Here is a 22593-nt window from a genome sequence, read left to right on the forward strand (position 1 = left end):
ATTTTATGGATGTTAAAATTGAGAAGCAAAGTGAGCTGCCCAAATCCAACAGCTAATGAATAGCAAAGTTGGGCCTGAAAGGGCAATTTATTTCTCTAAGTCCTAAACTCTTTACTCTCCATCCATACTTCATTAAAGCAAAGGAAAGAATGTTGGATCATAAATAAAGGAAAGAATAGAAGAGCAGAGAGGGAGATTCTTATTCTTATTGCTAAGACCTTGGCCAAGAGCCTAGCACTCTACCTGGTTTAAAATAGAAGTTCAATTAATGTTTTCTCAATTGAATTGAAGCCAGATGAATACTGCAACTTTCAAAGTTCTGGGATGATTGTAAGAGTCAATTAGTGGCCACAAAATGCAGAGTACTGTTATATATACTACATTACAGAGAATCCCAATTTCCTTTGACTCATGCCAATGTTTCATATACGTATAATTTATAAAATTTCATCCTCAAAATAACTTTAAGAGGTGGGAACCATTATTAATCCCATTTTCTAGGTGAGGAAATTGACAGACAGACAAGTTTAATTTACTCAGGGTCACAAATCTAACTATTGTTGGAAGCAGGACTTGAAAGCAAGTAGTCTGGGTTCAAAGATTGTAGCTTCTACCTACTTGATGCCAGTAAGACCTTCTAGTTATGACAGCCAAAAATGTCTCCATACATAGCCCAAAGTTCCCTGAGGGGAAAATCACCCCAGTGAGAACCACGGGTCAACACAGATCTGGCATTGGCTCCCCAAAAGGATTGAACTCCAACTGCCCAGAGAAACAACCAGTTCAATGACTCCCCCCTTTATGGGCTTTTCTTCATTTCCCATCACATTCTTCTCATTCCGTACCTGTACTTCCTGGAGTCCCCTCCCAAATAAACTTCCCACACCAAAGTTCTTGACTCAGGCTTTGTTTCAGCGGAGCTCAAATTTAGCTAGTAGATTATTAGTACATGGCCCTTACCCATACACAAATATCCCAATCTGTGGGAATGTATGTTACTAACTTTCTAAAAGTGAAGAAAGGCTCACATCTGCTTCCCACTGAGGCTTTCAGAGAGATCCTTCTGGCCCACTAGAGACCCATTGGTCACACGCTCAGAATCACAGTCCCCAATGACAAGCTATGAAAGAGGAAGCTTGCTTGGGTTTTCTCAACATTACAGTGGTTCGGTGAGACACGCTGCATACCACAGATGGAAGACATCTAAGATTTCATGTACAGCTGCTTCAGATCAGGAGCAGTGACTCACAATTTATCTCTTTGGTTTAGTTGGATCAGAATCTCTGCAAATGAGATCTGGACATGTGTTCTTTGTGTGCATGTGTATGTGTGTGAATTGTTAATAAAATACCCCTGCATATTCTTGATGTAGATTCAGTTCAACCTGCCTACATACAGGTATAAATGGTGGGTGAGGCTGATGGAGCTAGTGACCCACCTAAAGGCTCATGGATAATTAGAGGTTGTAGAACCAAGACAAGACTCTTGAGTCCTGACTCTCAGATCTGACATAGTCACTGAGGGCTCCTTGCTATCAGTGATCCATTCCAAGGGACTGTGGCTGGGAAGGTGAGAAATGAAGAAGGAGGGAAGGAAGTTTCCCTGGTTGTTTCCCCAGTTTCCTTTGATTCATGCCAATGTTTTGCACAGAAAGTTCTGGCTCAGAAAATGCAGTTCATAAAACATAGCACTAGGGACAAGGCCTCATCCAGAGAACTGCTCCTTTTCCCAAATCTTGGACTCTAATTCCATCTAGATTTTGATAGCATGATTTTTCACACTTTGAGTTTTAACAGCCATATATATTCTTTAATATATATTTAAAACTACTCAGGCTTTAAAAATTGATTCCATAATAAACATTTTATTTCTTACTTCCTTTAGGTGAATCAGGCCAAAATAATTATAGAATAGAAAGTGATTAAAGAGCTACGTAGAGAACTAAGCCATAACAGCACAAAGAGACACACCAAGAGAAGGAGAAACACCTATTGGAACCAAAATGAGAAGAGAAAAATGACAATAGTTCATTTTTATTGAGAACTTAAGTATATTATTTATCTATGTATTAGTACAACTTCATGAAACAAGTACAATTATTATTATTTCCATTTTACAGAGGAAGAAAATGTGTCTCATAGAAAATAACTTATTATCCTAAAATCATACAGTCCAACAGGGAATTTATTCACAAAGAGGGGCTGCAAACCCTTCCTTTCTTCAGAAAGTCATGCATGGTTTCCTGAAGGCTGAGACTGTTTTCTATTCCTTCCCCAGGTCTTGTCTTATTTGACCACGTAACAAGTGTACCTCTTTCTACATGCCATTTAAGCTTTCACCTCTATAAACAAGGTGCTTGTGATGGTTGATTTTATGTGTCAATTTGGTTAGGTTATGATATCCAGTTGTTTGTTTAAGCAAGCATAGGCCTGATTATTACTGTGAAAGTATTTCACAGGTAATTTGCATCTATACTCAATTGATTGAATCTCTAGCTCATTGCATCTCAATCAACAAAGGAGATCGCCTTCATCAATGAGGGGTGTCTCTTCATCCAATCAGCTAGAAGTCTTAAAAGCCAGCACTGAAGGTATCAGAAGTCAGCAGAAGCCAGAGCAAATGTGAGAGATCACCACGTAACAGAAGCAAAGATGCAAACCAAGGAACCACAAAGATTTCCAATAAGCCCATACCAAAATGCTATAGATTCCAGGAGAAAGCATGGCCTGGCAGTACTTGATTTTAGACTTCTAGCCTCCAAAACAATAAGACAATAAATTCCTATTGTATAAGCCACATGTATTATAGCAGCCTTGGCAAAAGGAAGCAATACCATTTGTAAAGTAAGGTGTCAGAACAATATCATGGCAGAGTCTTAGATCTTTGTATTGTTCCAGTGGAAGGGCTCAAAACAGATAGCAAAGCTAAGGTCCAGAAAGAGCACAGGGCTTACTCCTGTCACACTGCATGCCACCGTCAGCAGCAGCCTAACATTTGCCTATTCTGATTCTCAGTCCAGGCTGAGTGAGGAAGAGCAGAGCAGAGAAAGGGAAAGAATAAGCAGTGGATCTAAACAGCCTCTTAAATGTCTTTAGGCTCTGGGACCTTCTAAAACTTGGTGTCCATGATTTCACAAATGGAAACACACACAAACATCCCCCAGCGAAAGCTGAATTGATTTTCCTGTAGGATCAAATAGCACGTACTTCACGTTGACTCAGAAACTTCTCAGAACAATGAAAGCCATGGTGAGACTTTGATTTCTCTGCTTCCTCTCAAAAGTTCCACTGAAGCAGGGCCACAAGGACTGTTTCTCACTTGGCCTCAGCAGGCTGTTCTTAAAGTTGTTGTGACAAATATTTACAATCCAAAGCATCCGTGCATACTATTTTTCTTTTACTCCAAAGCAAGCTATGTTACTCCCCTACTTCTACCACAATCAATAATCATGCTACTAGCTCCAAAAAACCACTCTTGCCTCTCAAAAAAGATAAAACAAAAATGCTATTAATGGGTCCCCATGCGCTTTTCCTTGCTAAGTAGTCATTCCAGGGCTGTGGAGAAAATGGTGCAGAAGAGCAAACAATTATGGGCCAAAAATTGCAATAATCTAATTCTAACTATTACCATTTTTATCATTTCATTGTTTTCAGATTGGATCACTGCTCAGGGTAGAGACTGAGCAATGGTGTTGTGTTGTTTTTTTTTTTAATTTCCCAGTGTGCAGCATCAAGGTTGGAGCCACTAGTAATGTGTTGACATATGAATTCCAAAATTTGCCTATAAAAAAATACAAACGAGCAAACGAAAACACCTGGAGTACTTTTAAAATGTACGGAGCCCTCAGCCTCTCACCAGACCGGTACATCTTGGATGGGGCCCTAGAATCTGTGCTCTTCACAAGTATTTCCAGAAAATTCTTGTTATTTAGGAAAGTTTTGGATCTGGTAAGTTTGGGAAACACTGGGTGATGGCATAGACTTTTACTCAAACCCAAGAGAGACATCGGCTGGCCAGTAGCTTAGAAAACATGAGGGAGCTTTCATCAGCTACAAAAGAAAACCAGGCTTTGATCAGGACTTCCCTTGGGTGAGCCTCCCTCTCCATTGAGGCAGGCCCCATCCTACCCTCATCCCTATCTACCAAGTAATGACTTCACCTCCACAAACCCACTCATCAATTCCCTCACCCAGCCTGGCCACTGCCACACAACTCAGTTTTCTTAAGCCTGTCTGTACTTCTGGATTTAATTCTAGTCTCAGAATTCTTTATCATCCCTGCCCACATTGATTTCACCTTCCTCTGGGCTCTTGATCATGAGAACGGCTAGTGGTGGCTCTAACATGTATTCATGTTGCTTTGTGGAAGGTTCCACCCAAAGGCCTTGCCTCCTTAGACTGCAAGCTCCTTGGAAGGCAGTGCTAAGACCAGAGTAGACACTGGATACAGCTGCTGAAGGGGAAGATGCATGAATGAATGCTGTTGACTCACAACTAACCATTAAAGTGTAAACCCTGAGAACAAAGACTGTCTCGCCCCCGTTTGACCCCCAGTGGCAAGTTTCCAATAAATGTCCAGTAAAAACATGAATACATAACTAAGTACATTTCAGGCTATAAATATTTGAGTAAATACACAGAGTTGTAATTATCATTTCAAAAGCTAACCTAGAGGACCTCCTGGAGAAGATGGCGGCTTAGTAAGATGCGCGGGTCTTAGTTCCTCTTCCAGAACAGCAACTAAAGAAATAGAAAGGGTACAGAACAGCTCCCGGAGCCACGACAGAGAACAAAAAGACAGCGTACCCCATTCTGGAAAGGCTGAACCGGCAGGGAGAATCCGCTGCGGTGAGATACCCGAGGGGCGCACGCTTCTCCGGGCCGGGGCGGCTAGCAGCCGGAGTCCCTCCCTCCCTCCTTCCCAGGCCGGCTGGGAGAATTGGACAAGCGGTCCCCTCAAGCTGCGGTGGCCGGCACCCCTCCCCACGCGCGGCCACCCGGGCTGGCTGGGAGAATTGGATAGGAGGTTCCCCAAGCCGTGGAGGCCAGCGACCGGGGTCCCTTCCATGCACGTGGCTTCCCGGTCTGGCTGGGAACGTTGGACCGGTACTCCCCCAAGCTGCGGCGGCCGGCGCCCCATGCCACGCTTGGCTTCCTGGGCCGGCTGGAAGATTTGGACCGGCACTCCCCCAAGCCGCTTCGGCTGGCGACCATCCCCCACAACGAGAGTTTTCCAAAGTTAAAGGAGCCACAGCATCTTTTACTGGTGGGACCCGCAGACAGACGAGCGCCACGAGCATCACATACTGGGCAGGATAAGAAAAACAGAGCCCAGAGATTTCACAGGAAAATCTTTTAACCTGCTGGGTCCCACACCCATGGAAATCTGATTAAATGCCCAGGCGCCAGCAGAAAATAACGGATCATGCTAGGAAAATTAAAGATATGGCCCAGTCAAAGGAACAAACAAATAGTTCAAATGAGATACAGGAGCTGAGACAACTAATGCTGAATATACAAACAGAAATGGAAAACCTCTTTAAAAACCAAATCAATAAATTGAGGGAGGACATGAAGAAGACATGGGCTGAACAAAAAGAAGAAATAGAAAGTCTGAAAAAACAAATCACAGAACTTATGGGATTGAAGGACAAAGTAGAAAAGATGGAAAAAACAATGGATACCTACAATGGTAGATTTAAAGAGACAGAAGATAGAATTAGTGATTTGGAGGATGGAACATCTGAATTCCAAAAAGAAACAGAAACTATAGGGAAAAGAACGGAAAAATTTGAGCAGGGGATCAGGGAACTGAATGATAATATGAAGTGCACAAATATACGTGTTGTAGGTGTCCGAGAAGGAGAAGAGAAGGGAAAAGGAAGAGAAAAACTAATGGAAGAAATTATCACTGAAAATTTCCCAACTCTTATGAAAGATCTAAAATTACAGATCCAAGAAGTGCAGTGCACCCCAAAGAGATTAGACCCAAATAGGCGTTCTCCAAGACACTTACTAGTTAGAATGTCAGAGGTCAAAGAGAAAGAGAGGATCTTGAAAGCAGCAAGAGAAAAACAATCCATCACATACAAGGGAAGCCCAATAAGACTATGTGTAGATTTCTCAGCAGAAACCATGGAGGCTAGAAGACAGTGGGATGATATATTTAAATTAATAAAAGAGAAAAACTGCCAACCAAGACTCCTATATCCAGCAAAATTGTCCTTCAAAAATGAGGGAGAAATTAAAACATTCTCAGACAAAAAGTCACTGAGAGAATTTGTGACCAAGAGACCAGCTCTGCAAGAAATACTAAAGGGAGCACTAGAGTCAGATACAAAAAGACAGAAGAGAGAGACATGGAGAAGAGTGTAGAAAGAAGGAAAGTCAGATATGATATATATAATACAAAAGGCAAAATGGTAGAGGAAAATATTATCCAAACAGTAATAACACTAAATGTTAATGGACTGAATTCCCCAATTAAAAGACATAGACTGGCAGAATGGATTAAAAAACAGGATCCTTCTATATGCTGTCTACAGGAAACACATCTTAGACCCAAAGATAAACATAGGTTGAAAGTGAAAGGTTGGGAAAAGATATTTCATGCAAATAACAACCAGAAAAGAGCAGGAGTAGCTATACTAATATCCAACAAATTAGACTTCAAATATAAAACAGTTAAAAGAGACAAATAAGGACACTATCTACTAATAAAAGGAACAATTAAACAAGAAGACATAACAATCATAAATATTTATGCACTGAACCAGAATGCCCCAAAATACGTGAGGAATACACTGCAAACACTGAAAAGGGAAATAGACACATCTACCATAATAGTTGGAGACTTAATTCCCCACTCTCATCAATGGACAGAACATCTAGACAGAGGATCAATAAAGATATAGAGAATTTGAATATTACAATAAATGAGCTAGACTTAACAGACATTTATAGGACATTACATCCCACAACAGCAGGATACACCTTTTTCTCAAGTGCTCATGGATCATTCTCAAAGATAGACCATATGCTGGGTCACAAAGGAAGTCTTAACAAATTTAAAAAGATTGAAATCATACACAACACTTTCTCGGATCATAAAGGAATGAAGTTGGAAATCAATAATAGGCGGAGTGCCAGAAAATTCACAAATACGTGGAGGCTCAACAACACACTCTTAAACAACGAGTGGGTCAAGGAAGAAGTTGCAAGAGAAATTAGTAAATATCTCGAGGCGAATGAAAACGAAAACACAACATATCAAAACCTATGGGACGCAGCAAAGCCAGTGCTAAGAGGGAAATTTATTGCCCTAAATGCATATATCAGAAAAGAAGAAAAGGCAAAAATTCAGGAATTAACTGTTCACTTGGAAGAACTGGAGAAAGAACAGCAAACTAACCCCAAAGCAAGCAAAAGGAAAGAAATAACAAAGATTAGAGCAGAAATAAATGAAATTGAAAACATGAAAACAATAGAGAAAATCAATAAGACCAGAAGTTGGTTCTATGAGAAAATCAATAAGATTGATGGGCCCTTAGCAAGATTGACAAAAAGAAGAAGAGAGAGGATGCAAATAAATAAGATCAGAAGTGGAAGAGGAGACATAACCACTGACCTCACAGAAATAAAGGAGGTAATAACAGGATACTATGAACAACTTTATGCTAATAAATACAACAATTTAGATGAAATGGACGGGTTCCTGGAAAGGCATGAACAACCAACTTTGACTCAAGAAGAAATAAATGACCTCAACAAACCAATCACAAGTAAAGAAATTGAATCAGTCATTCAAAAGCTTCCTAAAAAGAAAAGTCCAGGACCAGATGACTTCATATGTGAATTCTACCAAACATTCCAGAAAGAATTAGTACCAACTCTCCTCAAACTCTTCAAAAAAATCGAAGTGGAGGGAAAGCTACCTAATTGGCGAAAAGGCACATGAAGAGATGCTCAATGTCTCTGGCCGTTAGAGAAATGCAAATCAAAACCACAATGAGATATCATCTCACACCCACCAGAATGGCCATTATCAACAAAACAGAAAATGACAAGTGCTGGAGAGGATGCGGAGAAAGAGGCACACTTATCCACTGTTGGTGGGAATGTCAAATGGTGCAACCACTGTGGAAGGCAGTTTGGCGGTTCCTCAATAAACTGAATATAGAATTGCCATATGACCCAGCAATACCATTGCTAGGTATCTACTAAAAAGACTTAAGGGCAAACACACAAACGGACATTTGCACACCAATGTTTATAGCAGCATTATTTACAATTGCAAAGAGATGGAAACAGCCAAAATGTCCATCAACAGACGAGTGGCTAAACAAACTGTGGTATATACATACGATGGAATATTATGCAGCTTTAAGACAGAATAAACTTATGAAGCATGTAATAACATGGATGGACCTAGAGAACATTATGCTGAGTGAATCTAGCCAAAAACTAAAGGACAAATACTGTATGGTCCCACTGATGTGAACCGACATTCGAGAATAAACTTGGAATATGTCATTGGTAACAGAATCCAGCAGGAGTTAGAAACAGGGTAAGATAATGGGTAATTGGAGCTGAAGGGATACAGACTGTGCAACAGGACTAGATACAAAAACTCAAAAATGGACAGCACAATACTACCTAATTGTAATGTAATTTTGTTAAAACACTGAATGAAGCTCCATCTGAGCTATAGTTTTGTTTGTTTGTTTGTTTGTGTTTTTTTGGTATATATATATTTTTTATTATTATTTTAATTTTTTTCTCTATATTATCATTCTACATCTTTTTCTGTTGTTTTGCTAGTTCTTTTCCTTAATCGATGCAAATGTACTAAGAAATGATGATCATACATCTATGTGATGATATTAAGAATTACTGATTGCATATGTAGAATGGAATGATTTCTAAATGTTGTGTTAATTTTTTTATTAATTAAAAAATAAATAAATAAATAAGAGGGGGAACAAATGTTAAAAATAAATTTAGTTTGAAGTGCTAGTGGTAAATGAAAGCGAGGGGTAAGGGGTATGGCATGTATAATCTTTTTTTTCTGTTATTGTTTTATTTCTTTTTCTGTTGTCTTTTTTATTTTTTTCTAAATCGATGCAAATGGCCCAGAAATGATGAATATGCAACTATGTGATGATATTAAGAATTACTTATTGTATATGTAGAATGGAATGATATCTTAATGTTTTGTCTGTTAATTTTTTTTAATTAATAAAAAAATTTTTTAAAAATCCTTTAAGCAAAAAAAAAAAAAAAAAAGCTAACCTAGTGGGTGCATGGGTAGTTCCGTGATTAGAATGCCTGCCTTTCATGCAGGAGACCTGGGTTCGATTCCCAGACCATGTACCCTCCAAAAAAAGCTAACCTAGATGGCAAAGTCCCTTGAGCGGTGGGAGAAAAAAATATGGAACTATTAAATTTTACCACCAGGAAAAGCTCTGATATAGTGTCAAACATTAGGGACACCCAAATCAACAGGCCAAGCCCCTGATCTTGAGACTTGCTCTTGTAGGAAGCTTATGTAGGTAGCTGAGAAGCTTAGCCTACCTATAAGTATGCCTAAGAGTTACTTCTGGAGGACCTCTTTTGTTGCTCAGATGTGGCTTCACTCTCTAAGCCCAACTCTGCAAGTGAAATCATTGCCCTCCCCACTAAGTGGGACATGACATCTAGGGGAGAAAATCTCTCTGGCAGAGTGAGAAATGACTGCCAGGGATGAGCCTGGTCTGGACACTGTGGGATCAACAATGCCATCCTGACCAAAAGGGGGAAAAGATGTGTAACAAATAAGGTATCAGTGACTGAGAGAGTTCAAATAGAGTCAAGAGGCTAGACTGGAGGTCACTCTTATGCAAGCATCAGTTAGACATTGTTACCTACCATAACTTGCCAAGCCCCTACCAAAACCATTCCTGCCAATCCTAAAGAATACCTAGGGCAATATATAAGATTCTACAAAGGTTCCATGCACTAGAATAATTTCCAGAAACTTACAACAGCCAAATGGGTCCTTGGACCAGGTAAGTCCTGAAACCTCAATGGGCCAGCCTCTCCAGAATATCAGCTAGGTCCATCTTCCTACCCCATATTATTGACAGCCCCTTCCAACATGAAAAAGTTAGAATGGACATAGCCCAAATACAACTAACAAGTGGGAAAAATATCAAAGGTGATGGTGGGGTTAGATAGAGAAGGTAGGGTTTAACAAACAAGTATGATTGCTGAATCATTATATTGACATTTCTTTTCATCTCCAATATCTTAGAGCAGCTAGAAGGAAGTAAAAACCTAAAAATATGGAATTGTAACCCATACCAAACTCTGAAATCTGCTCTACAACTAATGGTTGCACTGTGCTTTGAAATTTATTGCTTTTTTTATATATGTTATATTTCACAGAAAAGAAAAAAAAAGCCGATTGTGATAATAAAAAAAATATTTATTCCTTCTAGCCTCCAATGTTCTGGAGCAGCTAGAAAGAAAAATCTGAGATGATGGGATGGTAACCCATGACAAACTCTGGGATCTGTCCTGTAACTACTTGTTGAAGAGTGCTTTGAAAACTATTGCTTTTTTCTTTCTTTGCTTTGTATATAGGTTACATTATATAATAAAAAAAAAGTTTTAAAAATAATAAAAATTGCACACCCCCCAAAAATAAAGCTAACCTAGATATACTTCGTGATGTGGATCTGTTCTTATTTCTTTACACCAGCAGTTCTCACAACCTCTTATCTCAGAAACGCTTTATATCCTTAAAATGTATTGAAGACCTTAAAGAGCTTTTGTTTATATGGGTTGTATCTATTGATATTTACTGTACTAATAATTTGAACTGATAAATTTTAAATGTGTTTATTTTAAAATAACAATAATAAACCCATCACATATTAACAGGCTAACAATGTATTTTTATGACAATAAATATTTCTCAAAAACAGAAATAATTTAGTGAGAAAAATGGCATTGTTACACATTGTAATAAGTTTCTTTAAAGTCTGGTTTTCAAAGATGTCAGCTGGATTCTCACACCTGCTTCTGAATTCAACCTTGTAATATCACAAGGCATTCAACCTCTGGTTAACTCCAATATACACTTGTGAGAGAATGAGAGTTAAAAAGCCAAATAACATCCTTGTATCAGTGTGAAAATAGCTCTGACCTCATAGGCACTCTGAAATGGCCTCAGACACCCCCAGGGATCCCCCAGACCACCCTTTGGAAACCATCCTTCCACACATTTCATAATACGAGTTCCAGGCACAATAGGGAAAATTAATCAAATGATTTTTTTTTTCCTGCTTTGAAGAAAGGAATAAACCTTAATAGGCTAAGATGTCACAGCAGAGAAATTCTAATGCAGATTATTGTTAAAAGATCACACGTGTTAAAATTCACAAATTGTTTACCTTTATCTTCACGAAACAGAATATTCATAGAAGCAGTGCAAAACCTTGAGCTCCATAATATTCCAAGTTCTATCCCATCTTCCTTCTGGAGCTTGGACTGCGTCTTCCAGATCAGCAGGGATTCCAGCTAAAAGACCCAAAGTAGCATAAGATGGTTAGATGGACCCAGTTCTATTCTAGTAACTGTAGATGTTATCTAACTATTCTCCAGTTTGTTTTCCTGTGCTTTGAAGCTGAAGGTTGTTGAAAAGTAATTTATAGCGAAAGGTTTTGAATTGACAACTTATCCCCTTGGTGGGATAAGTAGCAGTATAGCTTAGAGAGAAATGGGGAAGTTTAAAAATTCTACTGCCTGAAATAAAATCCTGGTTCCTCAACTGACTAGCTGAGTGAATGGCAGAGAGTTATTGAAATTCTCTGTGTTTTCATTTCTCCACCTGTAAGATAGAAATGACCATTGCAGTTAACTCTTAGAACTGTTATAAGCATTAAATAAATTAATGCATCTAGGGTGCTTAGAAAAGTGCTTAGCAACAGTAAATTAGCAGTAACTGTTGGCTATTATATTATATATTTTTAAAAGTTTCTTTAAATGTCTCATCTTTATTTTCCTAGAAAAGCAACTGGGAAACTAAGTTTGTGCTATTTACCTCATTCTCCATCATTCAGCATGACATAAAGTTTTGTTTGTAAGTAGCAATTTTAAGGCTGAATTCACTTAAAACCACCTTACCATGAAAGAATCGATTAATTGAGCTATCATTACAAAGTTGTCTCCTAATAAATCAAAAATGAGGCTGGAAAATCCATGCCACAAATAGACTGTGGAAAATATCTCCTTTTCCCAAATGATATGTGCATGTAGAGGTAATCAGCCTTGCTGTGGTAACTGCTAACTGGCAATTAAGTGTCAGTTGACTCCTGTGTTAATTGTATATCAAGAGGAATTGTTAATGTCAAAATGCATTGAGGACTAACAAATTAAACAAGCTGAACAAGCACTGAATATTCACTATAAATAAACCCTACAAGGTGATGAAGATGCAGGCTTGGACCAGATGCCTGCAATGCTTCACACTCAGGACTGGCAGTGAGCTCTGCTTGTAAGGAAGAGTAACCCAAGGTAATACATCCTACATATCCAAACACAGATGGCAAAATACTTATGGAAGAGAAAAAAGAAGGTCATTCTGACTTGTGGCATCTAGGAAGGCTTTGCCAAGGTGGTAGCTTTTGAGTAGGGCATTGAAATACGGGTGGGATTTCAAAGGGAAACAGCACTAACGGAGAGTAGGAGTAGGCATGGTAGACTGATATAATGTAAGCGTAAGGCAAAAAGAAAAAACAAAGTGGAAAAGGTTGTTTGGAGATAAATGAAGTAGGTCTTACATGCTAGACTAAGAAGTTTAGGTTTTACTCAATGAGCAAAAGGGCAGCCTTAGCAACAATGGGTATAAAGTTGTCCATCCACAGTTAAGTGTTCTGATAACATTAATATCACTGATGCATGAAGCAGGATGGTTTAAAAGGAAGGCACTAGAGACGAAGAAATCAATAGGGTGGCCCAAAGGGAGAAGTGATTTGGACATCTGCAGTGGGGAAAAGAAAGGAAGGATGAGATATTTTTTCAAAACTGAATCCAGAAGTTGAGTTGAATAGTTACACCTGAATAGGTGTAACTATTCAGAACAGTGTAACTATTCTGTGCTTTACCAGAGTTATATGTTATTTTTTTAAGTTTTTAGGTCTCAGAGAAGGTAATTTGGAAGGTATGGTGAACTGAGAAAAAGACAGTCCTCAGTATTACTCAATTCAGAGTGCAGGACTGGGGAAGGAAATAGTGATGCCACTAGAAAAAGCAATAAGCATGGCAGTAAGAAAAATGAACATGCCATTAGAAAAATAAGCCATGGGCATACCAAGCAATTCACAAAAGAAAAAATAAAAATAGTCAAGAAATATGAGAGACTTAACTGAATTAAAAAGCAAAGACCAGGCAGTGCAATGGTGGCTCAGTGGCAGAATTCTGACCTGCCATGCTGGAGAACCAGATTCGATTCTTCGTGCCCGCCCATGCAAAAAAAAAAAAAAAAAAAGCAACAAACAAGCAAACAAACAAACAAAAAACCAAACCAACAAAAATTCAGCAAATGATGCTGCAATAAGGGGATACACACATGGAAAAAGAATGAAATATGGCCCCTGCCATAAAGCATACAAAAAAAGAAACAGGAAAAGAAAAAAAAAATCAAAGAAACATGAATAAAAATATGAGATATCACTTTTTGCCACTAAGATTAGCCAAATATATAAAGATTGTCAAAGCAGACACTGAGACACTGTTGGTTGCCTACCCAGCAGCATCCTTCCTCACCAACAGAACACTGGATTTGTTCAGTTACCCAAGTTTTTTCACTGGCTTTGTTTTTTCTAGGTTCTAGCCCAGTCCCCAGCCCAGTAGAACCTTAATTAGCCTAAGTCAAAATCGGTGATCCCATTATCCTTATCAGTGATTGGCTTGGTAAAGCACATAATTTCCAATTCTGGCTAATGATTTATGAGAGAAAATCACCATGGAAAGAGGTGGGGGGAGGGTTTTAGGAATCAGTTCTCAGCTCTCATAAATGAGATCTCAAGGTATTGCAGTACTGTGCCCTTCTTTGCCTTTATATCAATAGATGTTGATGTGAGAAGATGCAATGCCCAGAGCTGTTGTAACTATATTTAGAAGATGAGGTGATCCAGCTAGCATTCCAAAGATTACATAAAAGAAAGGCAAAAACAGTCTGGCATTTAATGTCATTCAGCAGCTGATGGAATCTCCCCTAATTTAGGACATCTTGTTAGGTAAGATTAAAAAAAAAAAAAAGAGGTCTTATTAAATAAGACACTTTTATTTGGAGTCTTAGTTTCTTGAAGACTTTTCAATACTATTTGGGTTAGTTTTAAGAACAATTTCTACCTATAATAGTAGCTTATCAGTAAATATTTGCTGAATGAATGAATATCTAAGACCTACGAGAATGACAATGGGAGGTGACCAGAAGGATCACAAACTTCTGGTTGGAAAGGACATTAAAGATTCCTTAGAGTAAATGACTTGTTCAAATTCACCTAAGATATCAATGGTAAAATGGAAACTGAAAGTTTTGAGATTTCCCCAAACCAACTTCCCTCTAATTCACCACCCTCCCTTCCTCCAAGATTGTTGCTCAAAGGTCCTACTTTCCATGGGCACCAGCTAAGCTCCTCAAGGTTGCAGAATCATGGTCTTCCTTCATGGGTCCCAGGACTGGCCACATGCCAGAGGACCCAAAGCATTTACTGAGAAGGGACAGAACTCTACCCAAGAAGACTGAGAAACACCCCAAACCCGATATAGATAGGAGAATTCCCTTCTGTGTTCTTTCCTGACTGTTGCAGCAGAACATGGTGGCAAAAATCCAGCTGGGAAAGTCTTGGGAGTGGCCCTATGGGTTCCCCTTTCATCACATAAGTGGTTTGTTCAAACCAGTTCTGTTAAAAGCTGTGGATTCCACTGGTGAGATCATAAACTCATTCACTTTCTCTTCACGAAGCAAGTTTTTCTCATGACATACTCAGCATTCCCTCCAGATGAGACAGCTTCTCTTTTTTATTGTTGCATAAGTAATTCTCTAGGATTCTGCAATTGGATATGGAATATAACTCTGTCTTTCCTAAAAATTTAAAATTCAATTTTTAGCTAAATACTCAGAAAAAAATTATCGTGTAACATAGGCCAAAATAAATCACGAGGGATTAAAGATGTACATATAAAAAAAACTATAAAAGTAGTGAGAAAAATATAAATGAATATGTATAACATCTTCTAGTACTGATACATTCTTTGAATATGGTAATTAAGCTAGGAGCTACAAAGGAAAAGATGAATGGATTAGATTATACAAAAAAATTAAACTTTTGGAGTGGAAAATTAGAACCTGGGGGTCAGGAGTGGAGAGGTTGAGGAACTGGGATTGTGTGCATTTTGGTGCTGTTTTTATGTTTCTGGATTACTTTTTCAAATATTATATAGTAATGTAAAATTTAAACTTCCACATTGAGAAAAATTAAAAGAAAAATTATAGATTCAAATGTGGCTCTAACTGTGTCTATCACAGATACAGGTAATTGTATTTAAAATAAGAAGTACTAATGAAAATTAACAGTGCTGTGTAGCATCTTGGTCTGAAAAGGGCTCTGCAATCAGACTGAGTCAACTCTAGTTCCATCTCTTGTCAGCTGTAGGACTTGGGCCAGGTTCTTGGCCTCTCCTACCCTCATGTGTAAAATGAGGAAAATGCCCTGTTCACGGGATTACCATGAGAATTAGATGAAAGAATTGGTTTAAGGCATTTACAAGACAGTAAGCCTCAATAAAGTGTTAGGACTATCACGGCAACCAGAAAAATGTGAACTCACCAGTTGAAAAATGAGCCGAGATCACTAAGAGACAATTCACAAAGAAAGAGGTGAATAATCAATCAACAGACAAGACATTCAACCTCATCAATCATCAAAGAAGTACATCTTAAAATAAGATGCCACTCTCCACTCATCCAGTTGCCAAATATTGAAAGTAACGGCAATGCCCAGTACCTGGAAGGGGTTACTCCAACAGAAGTGTAAATGGTATGAATTTTCTCAATGGAAAATAGGTGAAATGTACCAATAGACTTAAAACTAACACACATACTCTTTGGCCCCATTATTTTATTTCTAAGAATGTACCCTAAAAAGGGAAAGAAAACATAAACAAGAATAAATATTTAGCAACAAAATGCTAATTATAGCATTAATCATGGTACAAAAAGAAAAAAAATTAGAAGTCATCTAAAAAACCCACATCTAGAGAAATTGTCAAATAGGTTATAATTCATCTTTAGTAGGATATCATGCAGTTATTAAAACAAACATATTTAATGGCAGTAAAGGTTTTCATGACATGTGATTGAAATGAAGTTGTAAAGCAGTTTATATAGTGTTTGTCATATGTTTGAGAAAATGTATACCAAAATATTCAGTGGACGTTATCTCTAGAAAGTAAATTTATAGATTATACTTTGCTCCTTACTTACCTCTGAATTCTAGAGTATTTACAATAAACACTAATCACTATTGAAATGATTTTTAACCAAATAACCTTTTTAATACAATTTTTACTAAGCTATTATGAAGAGTGAAGCTATATCAAGAAAATTGAAGTACTCTAAGAAACAAAGAAAATGATCATTCTTTGCCTACATTTCAGTTATTCGATTCTTCAATTCATGTTTTTAAATATCTTTTTGCACCCATGGCGATGTCTCGTGTTGTAGTCATCAATCCAATGGACCCCTGTTCTCAGTGAGAGCCCAGTTTAATGCTAATCTGGGGTGATCAAGCGCATGTAAACTCACCACCACCAAGGGAGGGAGGCAGAATTACAGAAGGTCATCCACTGGGTGGGAGAACGCGAATACAAGTGGAAGGTTTGTGGAGGAGAAAAGTCCTTCCTGAGTCCAGTTACAGATGCAGTCAGGGTAGCAACCGGCCTCGACAGAAAAGAGTGTGTGTCAAAGGGCAGTCCAGGTGGAGAGTATGTGTTAGGAAAAAGCAAAGAATCCTGAAAATGCAGGCACACATAGTTGGATATGGCTAAAAAATGGGGTGGCTGTAAGGAAATACCTAGAAAAAGCCAGTTTGGCTAAGAGCTGTTGACATTTTTATTTATAAACAGCAGTAATGAAGCTGTTTAGAGTTTCTGCTGGTCTATTCACATTTGTGAATAGGGTGGTATTGATAGCTCTGAACACAGAGAACCAGCCCTACTGTCTTCTGCTGAATCTTACTGGGAACTGGCCATGAACAGACAGGCTATCTCCCCAGGTCCCCTCACTCTTATAAAGACTGAAGGTACAAGAGTTTGCTGTCTTGTTAAAAGTGTTTACATCAGAGTCAGCCACCCAATTGACAAGATGAAAACCACAAGTGGAATATTTGGCAGAGCAGAATTTCATTGAATAAGAAAACTATTGCACAACACCCCTTCACTCCATGCCAGCATGCACTCTGTTTTTTTGACTTCTGGGTGGGGAAATAAAGTTAAGAAGTGGGATTAAAATGGCAATGGGAACTAAGAGTGGTCACAAGAAGAAACGCTTCTCTGAAGTCTTACAGTCAAGGGTGAAAACATCTCTGACTGGAAGAGGCCAAACATCTTGCAGAGCCTTTTGATCTGGGTGGGGTTGAGGTCCAGCACTGTGGTTGGAACCCAAGGAATGATCTCTCTTCCCCTCTTTGTTTAGTCCTTGAGTGTCTCCTATGTATCAGGCACTGTGCCCAGCTAAGGCTCTCTGAGAGAGAGTACTCTGGGAAAATTCAAAGAACTGCCTAAACCTTGGCCCAGCAGCTGCAAACAGGAGCTATAAATCAGTTCATTAACAATTGAAGGATGATGATGTTGATCCTATCTGACCCTTACTGAGCCCTGTCTATATGTCAAGCACTGTGTTAAGTGGTCTAGAAGCTCATCTCACATAATTTCCACCACAACCCCGTGCAGTAGGGTCTACTATTATTATGCCCAATTTAAGATGGAAAAACTGAGGCTTGGAGATGCTAACTTACTCATCCAAGGTCACAAAGCTAGTGAGGGTTCAGAGCTCAAATTCTTGCCTCTTCTGCTTCCCCTTTCACTACCAACCACCTTCAATCTATTTTCTGGTCTGACTGAGCTATTTGTAGCTTCCTAAAGGTACCAGGGTTTTCATTTCCTCTGAGCCTTTGGTCAGGCTCTGGGTCCACCTGGAGCCTCCTCCCTCCCTCTTCTTTGGTTGGCTGTCCCCTCACTGAAGGCCAATAGTTACTTCCTCTTAGAAACCTTCCTAGACCTCAAACTCCTCAGATTAAGCTAAACACAGAGATCAGATCATCTTGCCTTTCCCTGAATGTGCCACGACCACACTCATCTCAAGGTTTCCTGGATATGGTTTTCCTTTCCTCCAGAACATTCTTTGGTCACATACATAAACAGACATAGCATATGTATATGTACATACATGCTCTCACAGATGTATACAAACATTTCTTTCCCCTCATCTGGAGCTATGTCCTACTGGTCCTTCAGGTGTCATAGAGGTCCCTATTCTGAGACGCCGCCTCGAAATGTTCCCCTCCCTGAAGAAGATTCTCCCCTTTGTACTCCTGCAGCACAATATGCTTCCTTCTTATCACACTCTCACACTGATTTGTTTTTGCTTCCACATCACAATTGAACAATTTTGATGGGCTACAACTGTTGTATTTGATCCCTGGCCCAGAGCCAGGCACATAATAGGTGCTCAATAAATATTTACTGAATAAGGAAAAGCTCATCCTGCCTACTACCTTCTCATCTTTGCCTCTAGCATGTGGAGATAGAGAATGTTATGCCCCATTATCTTGATTTGGCTTTGGTTAATATAATCACTGAAGCCAGAGGTCAAAAATTGTATGGTTGGAAATGAATCCTGGAAGAATGAAAAGAAATTCTTGCCACAAGTACTTTTGAGAATGAAAAAGAAATGAGGTGGACAATGTCATTTTTCCACAAAATAGAAGTAACTTGGAGTGGGAAAAGCATTAGAGGGGATGAAGAAAGATCTTCCTGAAAATTGAAGCTCTGATGACCCTATGTCCAGTTGTTTTTGTCTCTCAAAAAGAATGTTCAAGTCCTAACACTGTAAATTTGATTTTATTTGGAAATAGGGTCTTTAAAGATGTTCTCCATTAAAATGAGGTCAAACTGTTCTAGGATGAGACCTGTTCCAATATGAGTGGTGTCCTTATAAGAGGAGGAGAATGGGACACCAACAGACAAACACCCGGAGAAGTCCATGTGACGACTGAAATAAAGATTGAAGCACCAGGACTGCCAGCAAATCACCAGAGGCTAGCAAGAGGCAAAAAAGGATTCTGCCCTACATATTTGGACTTCTAGCCTCCAGGATGGTGGGACAGTAAATTTCTGTTGTTTTAGGCCATCCCGTTTCAGGTACTTTGTTATAGCAGCCCTAGGAAGGGAAGACACCAGTCATCAGGAAAATGAGTTATTTAGAGGAACCCCTCACAAGAGATGCTCCTTCAACTACAACAGGTTATAGTTATACACTCTTTACCTTGACACTAAAAGGCATCCTTTGTTTGTTTGCTTTGGGAAACTATACTTACCTTATATTGGTTATGATAAACTTCTTTTTCATGCTTGTAATAGTTAAAGCAACTGGCGTAAGATCTCATTCATCTTGTCATATTTAATCTAAGTGGTGATAAAATGTGCTGATTCTTTTGGAAGTTGGAAAAGACACTTTAAATTTGCTCTTCCTTTTATAGTTTATCGGATTAAAAAATAAACTGCTACATAAGATTTATTTTTAAAACTCAACACAGGTTAACATCAGCAGTAATATAATGTTGATAGCAGTGAACACGTTAAATGATGGGATGAGAATGGCACTTTGTAATTTTCCTTCCCAAAACCAAAAACATCAGAATAACCCAATCCCAATTAATGGGCATTCTACAAAATTTTACTCCTCGAAACTGTCATGGTCATCAAAAACAAGAAAAGTCTGAGAAACTGTCACAGCCCAGAAGAGCCAAGGGAGACTTGATGAGTAAGAGTAAGGTGGTACCTGGATGGGATCCTGGGACAGGAAAAGGACATTAAGGGAAAACTAAGGAAATCTGAATAAAATATGGACTTTAGTTAATAAAAATACATCAACATTGGCTCATTAATTGTGACAAATGTACTGTGATGTAAGATGTTAATAATTGAGGAAATTGGTTATCAGGTATATGGGAATTCTCCATATTATCTTTTGTAATTTTTCTGTACATCTAAAACTATTATAAAATTAGAAGCTTATTTTTTTAAATCTGAGTGCAGGATCCTAACTTCCTTTCCTATACTATGTCTTTTCTTTCTCCCCACTGCAAGGTGAAAATTGCCCTGTTTCTCTTTTTTCCACTCTTCTTTGCATTTTCTCCTCTTAGCAAGCATAGCCCTCAAGTGATTCCTTGGAGCGATAATGTAAATAACCATAACAGTAAGCTGAGAGCAGGTGAATATATATGGTAGATGGATTGGATTAATCATTACAATTCTCTAGTTATCCATGTATCCATGCCCTTGGCCATAAAATTCTTAGTTTATTCCATACTTCTTGAATCTGGGCCAGAGCAGTGACTTTCTTTGACTTATGAGATGCTAGAAAATAAGAAGGCAAGAAAAGACTTGTAAAGAGGTTAGAGCATTTCAACTTGCCCCTTATACTTCTGTCATTGTCATGTGAATGTGCCTGAGCTAGCCTCCTAGAGGAGGAAGGCCATGGGGAGCAGAGAAGAGGCACCCTAGCCAATCTGGATGAGGCCAGCCTAGATCACCCATAGGTCATCCAACTGCTAGACACAAGCCCAAGCTTTTCCAAGATCAGTAGTTCCCTAATTGACTTGCAGCTAACTACAAATGTAGGAGCAAGCAGAGCTGAGATGGAGTCCAGACCAGATCATCTGAGTCTCCTAAATATCTCAGCTAAATAAATGTTTTATGGTTGGTTGTTATGCTGCATTTTTGTGGCAATAGACAGCTGATACAATACCAAACTAGCACACAGATTCCATCTGGGGATGCCTTGGTGGAAAAGAAAGATGACGGGGGAAGATTCCAGGACCCCCTTCTTCCAGAAGAAAAAAGTAAGAGGACCTTATTGCTTGGCCTTTAATTACCAACTCCACCTTCATCTGTGACTACTTCCAGCTTTATCCTTACACTCAAGAAATAATAAACTCCCTATGTTTCCCTATACAAGTTTGGGGAGTCACTTTAGTATAGTGATTATACACATCAGCTCTGGTGTCAGACTGCCTGACTTCCACTCACCACCATTTACTCAGTTGTGTGATCCTGCACAAATCACCTGGTCAGCATCTTCATGTGTAAAATGGTGATAATAAGCGTACATATCTCATATGGCTGTATGCTGGTTTGAAGATGTTCTGTACCTCAGAAATGTCCAAGTTCTTTTAATCCATTCCTGTGGGTGCAGACCTATTGTGAGTAGGACCTTTTGGTTAGGTTATTTCAATTAAGATATGACCCAGCCTACTCAAAGTGGGTCTTAATCCTTTTATTGGGGTCCTTTATTAGAGAATAAAGGACAGAAAAAGCCAAGAGAGCTTAGAGAGAAAAGCCCTGGAGAAGCAAGCTGAAGGAGCCTCTGAAGCCAGAATTTGAAAGTAACAAAACATCTGAGAGGACCAGTAGACGCCAGCTGAGTGCTTTTCCCATATGACAGAGGTGTCCCAGATGCCAGCAGCTTTTTTTCAGAGAGGGTATCTTCCTGTTGATGCCTTAATTTGGACATTTCATGGCCTTAGAATTGAAACCTGTAAGCTAATAAGTCCCCATTATTAAAAGCCTTTCCATTTCTGGTATATTGCATTTCAGCAGCTTTAGGAAACTAAAACAGGTTGTGAGATTCAAATTAGTTTGTGGAGCTAAATTGCTTAGAGCAGTACTTTCTATATAAAATACATGCTCAGAAAAAAATGATAGCTAGTAGTCATCATAATAGTAATAGTAGTAGTAGCAGTAACAATAGTAGCAGTGTAAAATGGTAGTAATATTAGTGGTCATTAGTAGTACTAGTAATACAATCAGTAGTAGTAGTATTAGTAGCAATAACAGTAATAATAGAATTCTCAGGCTAATTCCTCGAACCAGAATGTCCTTCCCACTCTTTTTCACCTGGATTAATAACTAATCCTCCTTCAAGACTGTTATGATCTCTTCCAAGAAGATTTTTTTGGCCCTTACCAAACCAATCATTATACCCTTCCTTTGGACTCACATACAATCCAGTATTTTTCCCTTTCCCTAGAATTTAGGACATGATCTTAATATGATCCGTTTATGTAACTGCCTTCCCCTCTAGACTAAGTTTCTGAAGGACAGGGCTTGTACCTTGATCTTCTCTGAAATCCACATATGAGCCACACAATTGCTGGCACTGTGCCCCTTAAGATCCAGACAAGATTGTCTTGAACCTCCACTGCTCATCTTGTTAATAATTGGGGACCTGCATAGGAAATCCAAGGGAACTGAACTTGCCCTA

General features: G+C 38.8%; 1 protein-coding gene across 2 annotated transcripts in view; it reads right to left on the bottom strand.

Moving 5' to 3' along the window:
* Positions 1-22593, bottom strand: part of LOC143669143 (uncharacterized) — a 119999-nt gene that overhangs the window by 58438 nt on the left and 38968 nt on the right. For both annotated transcript variants that reach the window (XR_013168750.1, XM_077143726.1), the window contains exon 4: positions 11435-11561. Coding sequence is in view for 1 of the 2 variants with exons in the window: in XM_077143726.1 (XP_076999841.1) it covers positions 11435-11561 (127 nt within the window). In the remaining variant the exon portion in view is untranslated. The remainder of the gene's footprint in view (positions 1-11434; positions 11562-22593) is intronic.

The sequence above is a fragment of the Tamandua tetradactyla genome, chromosome 2 (genome assembly GCF_023851605.1).
Source record: "Tamandua tetradactyla isolate mTamTet1 chromosome 2, mTamTet1.pri, whole genome shotgun sequence".
In the NCBI taxonomy this organism is placed as follows: Eukaryota; Metazoa; Chordata; class Mammalia; order Pilosa; family Myrmecophagidae; genus Tamandua; species Tamandua tetradactyla.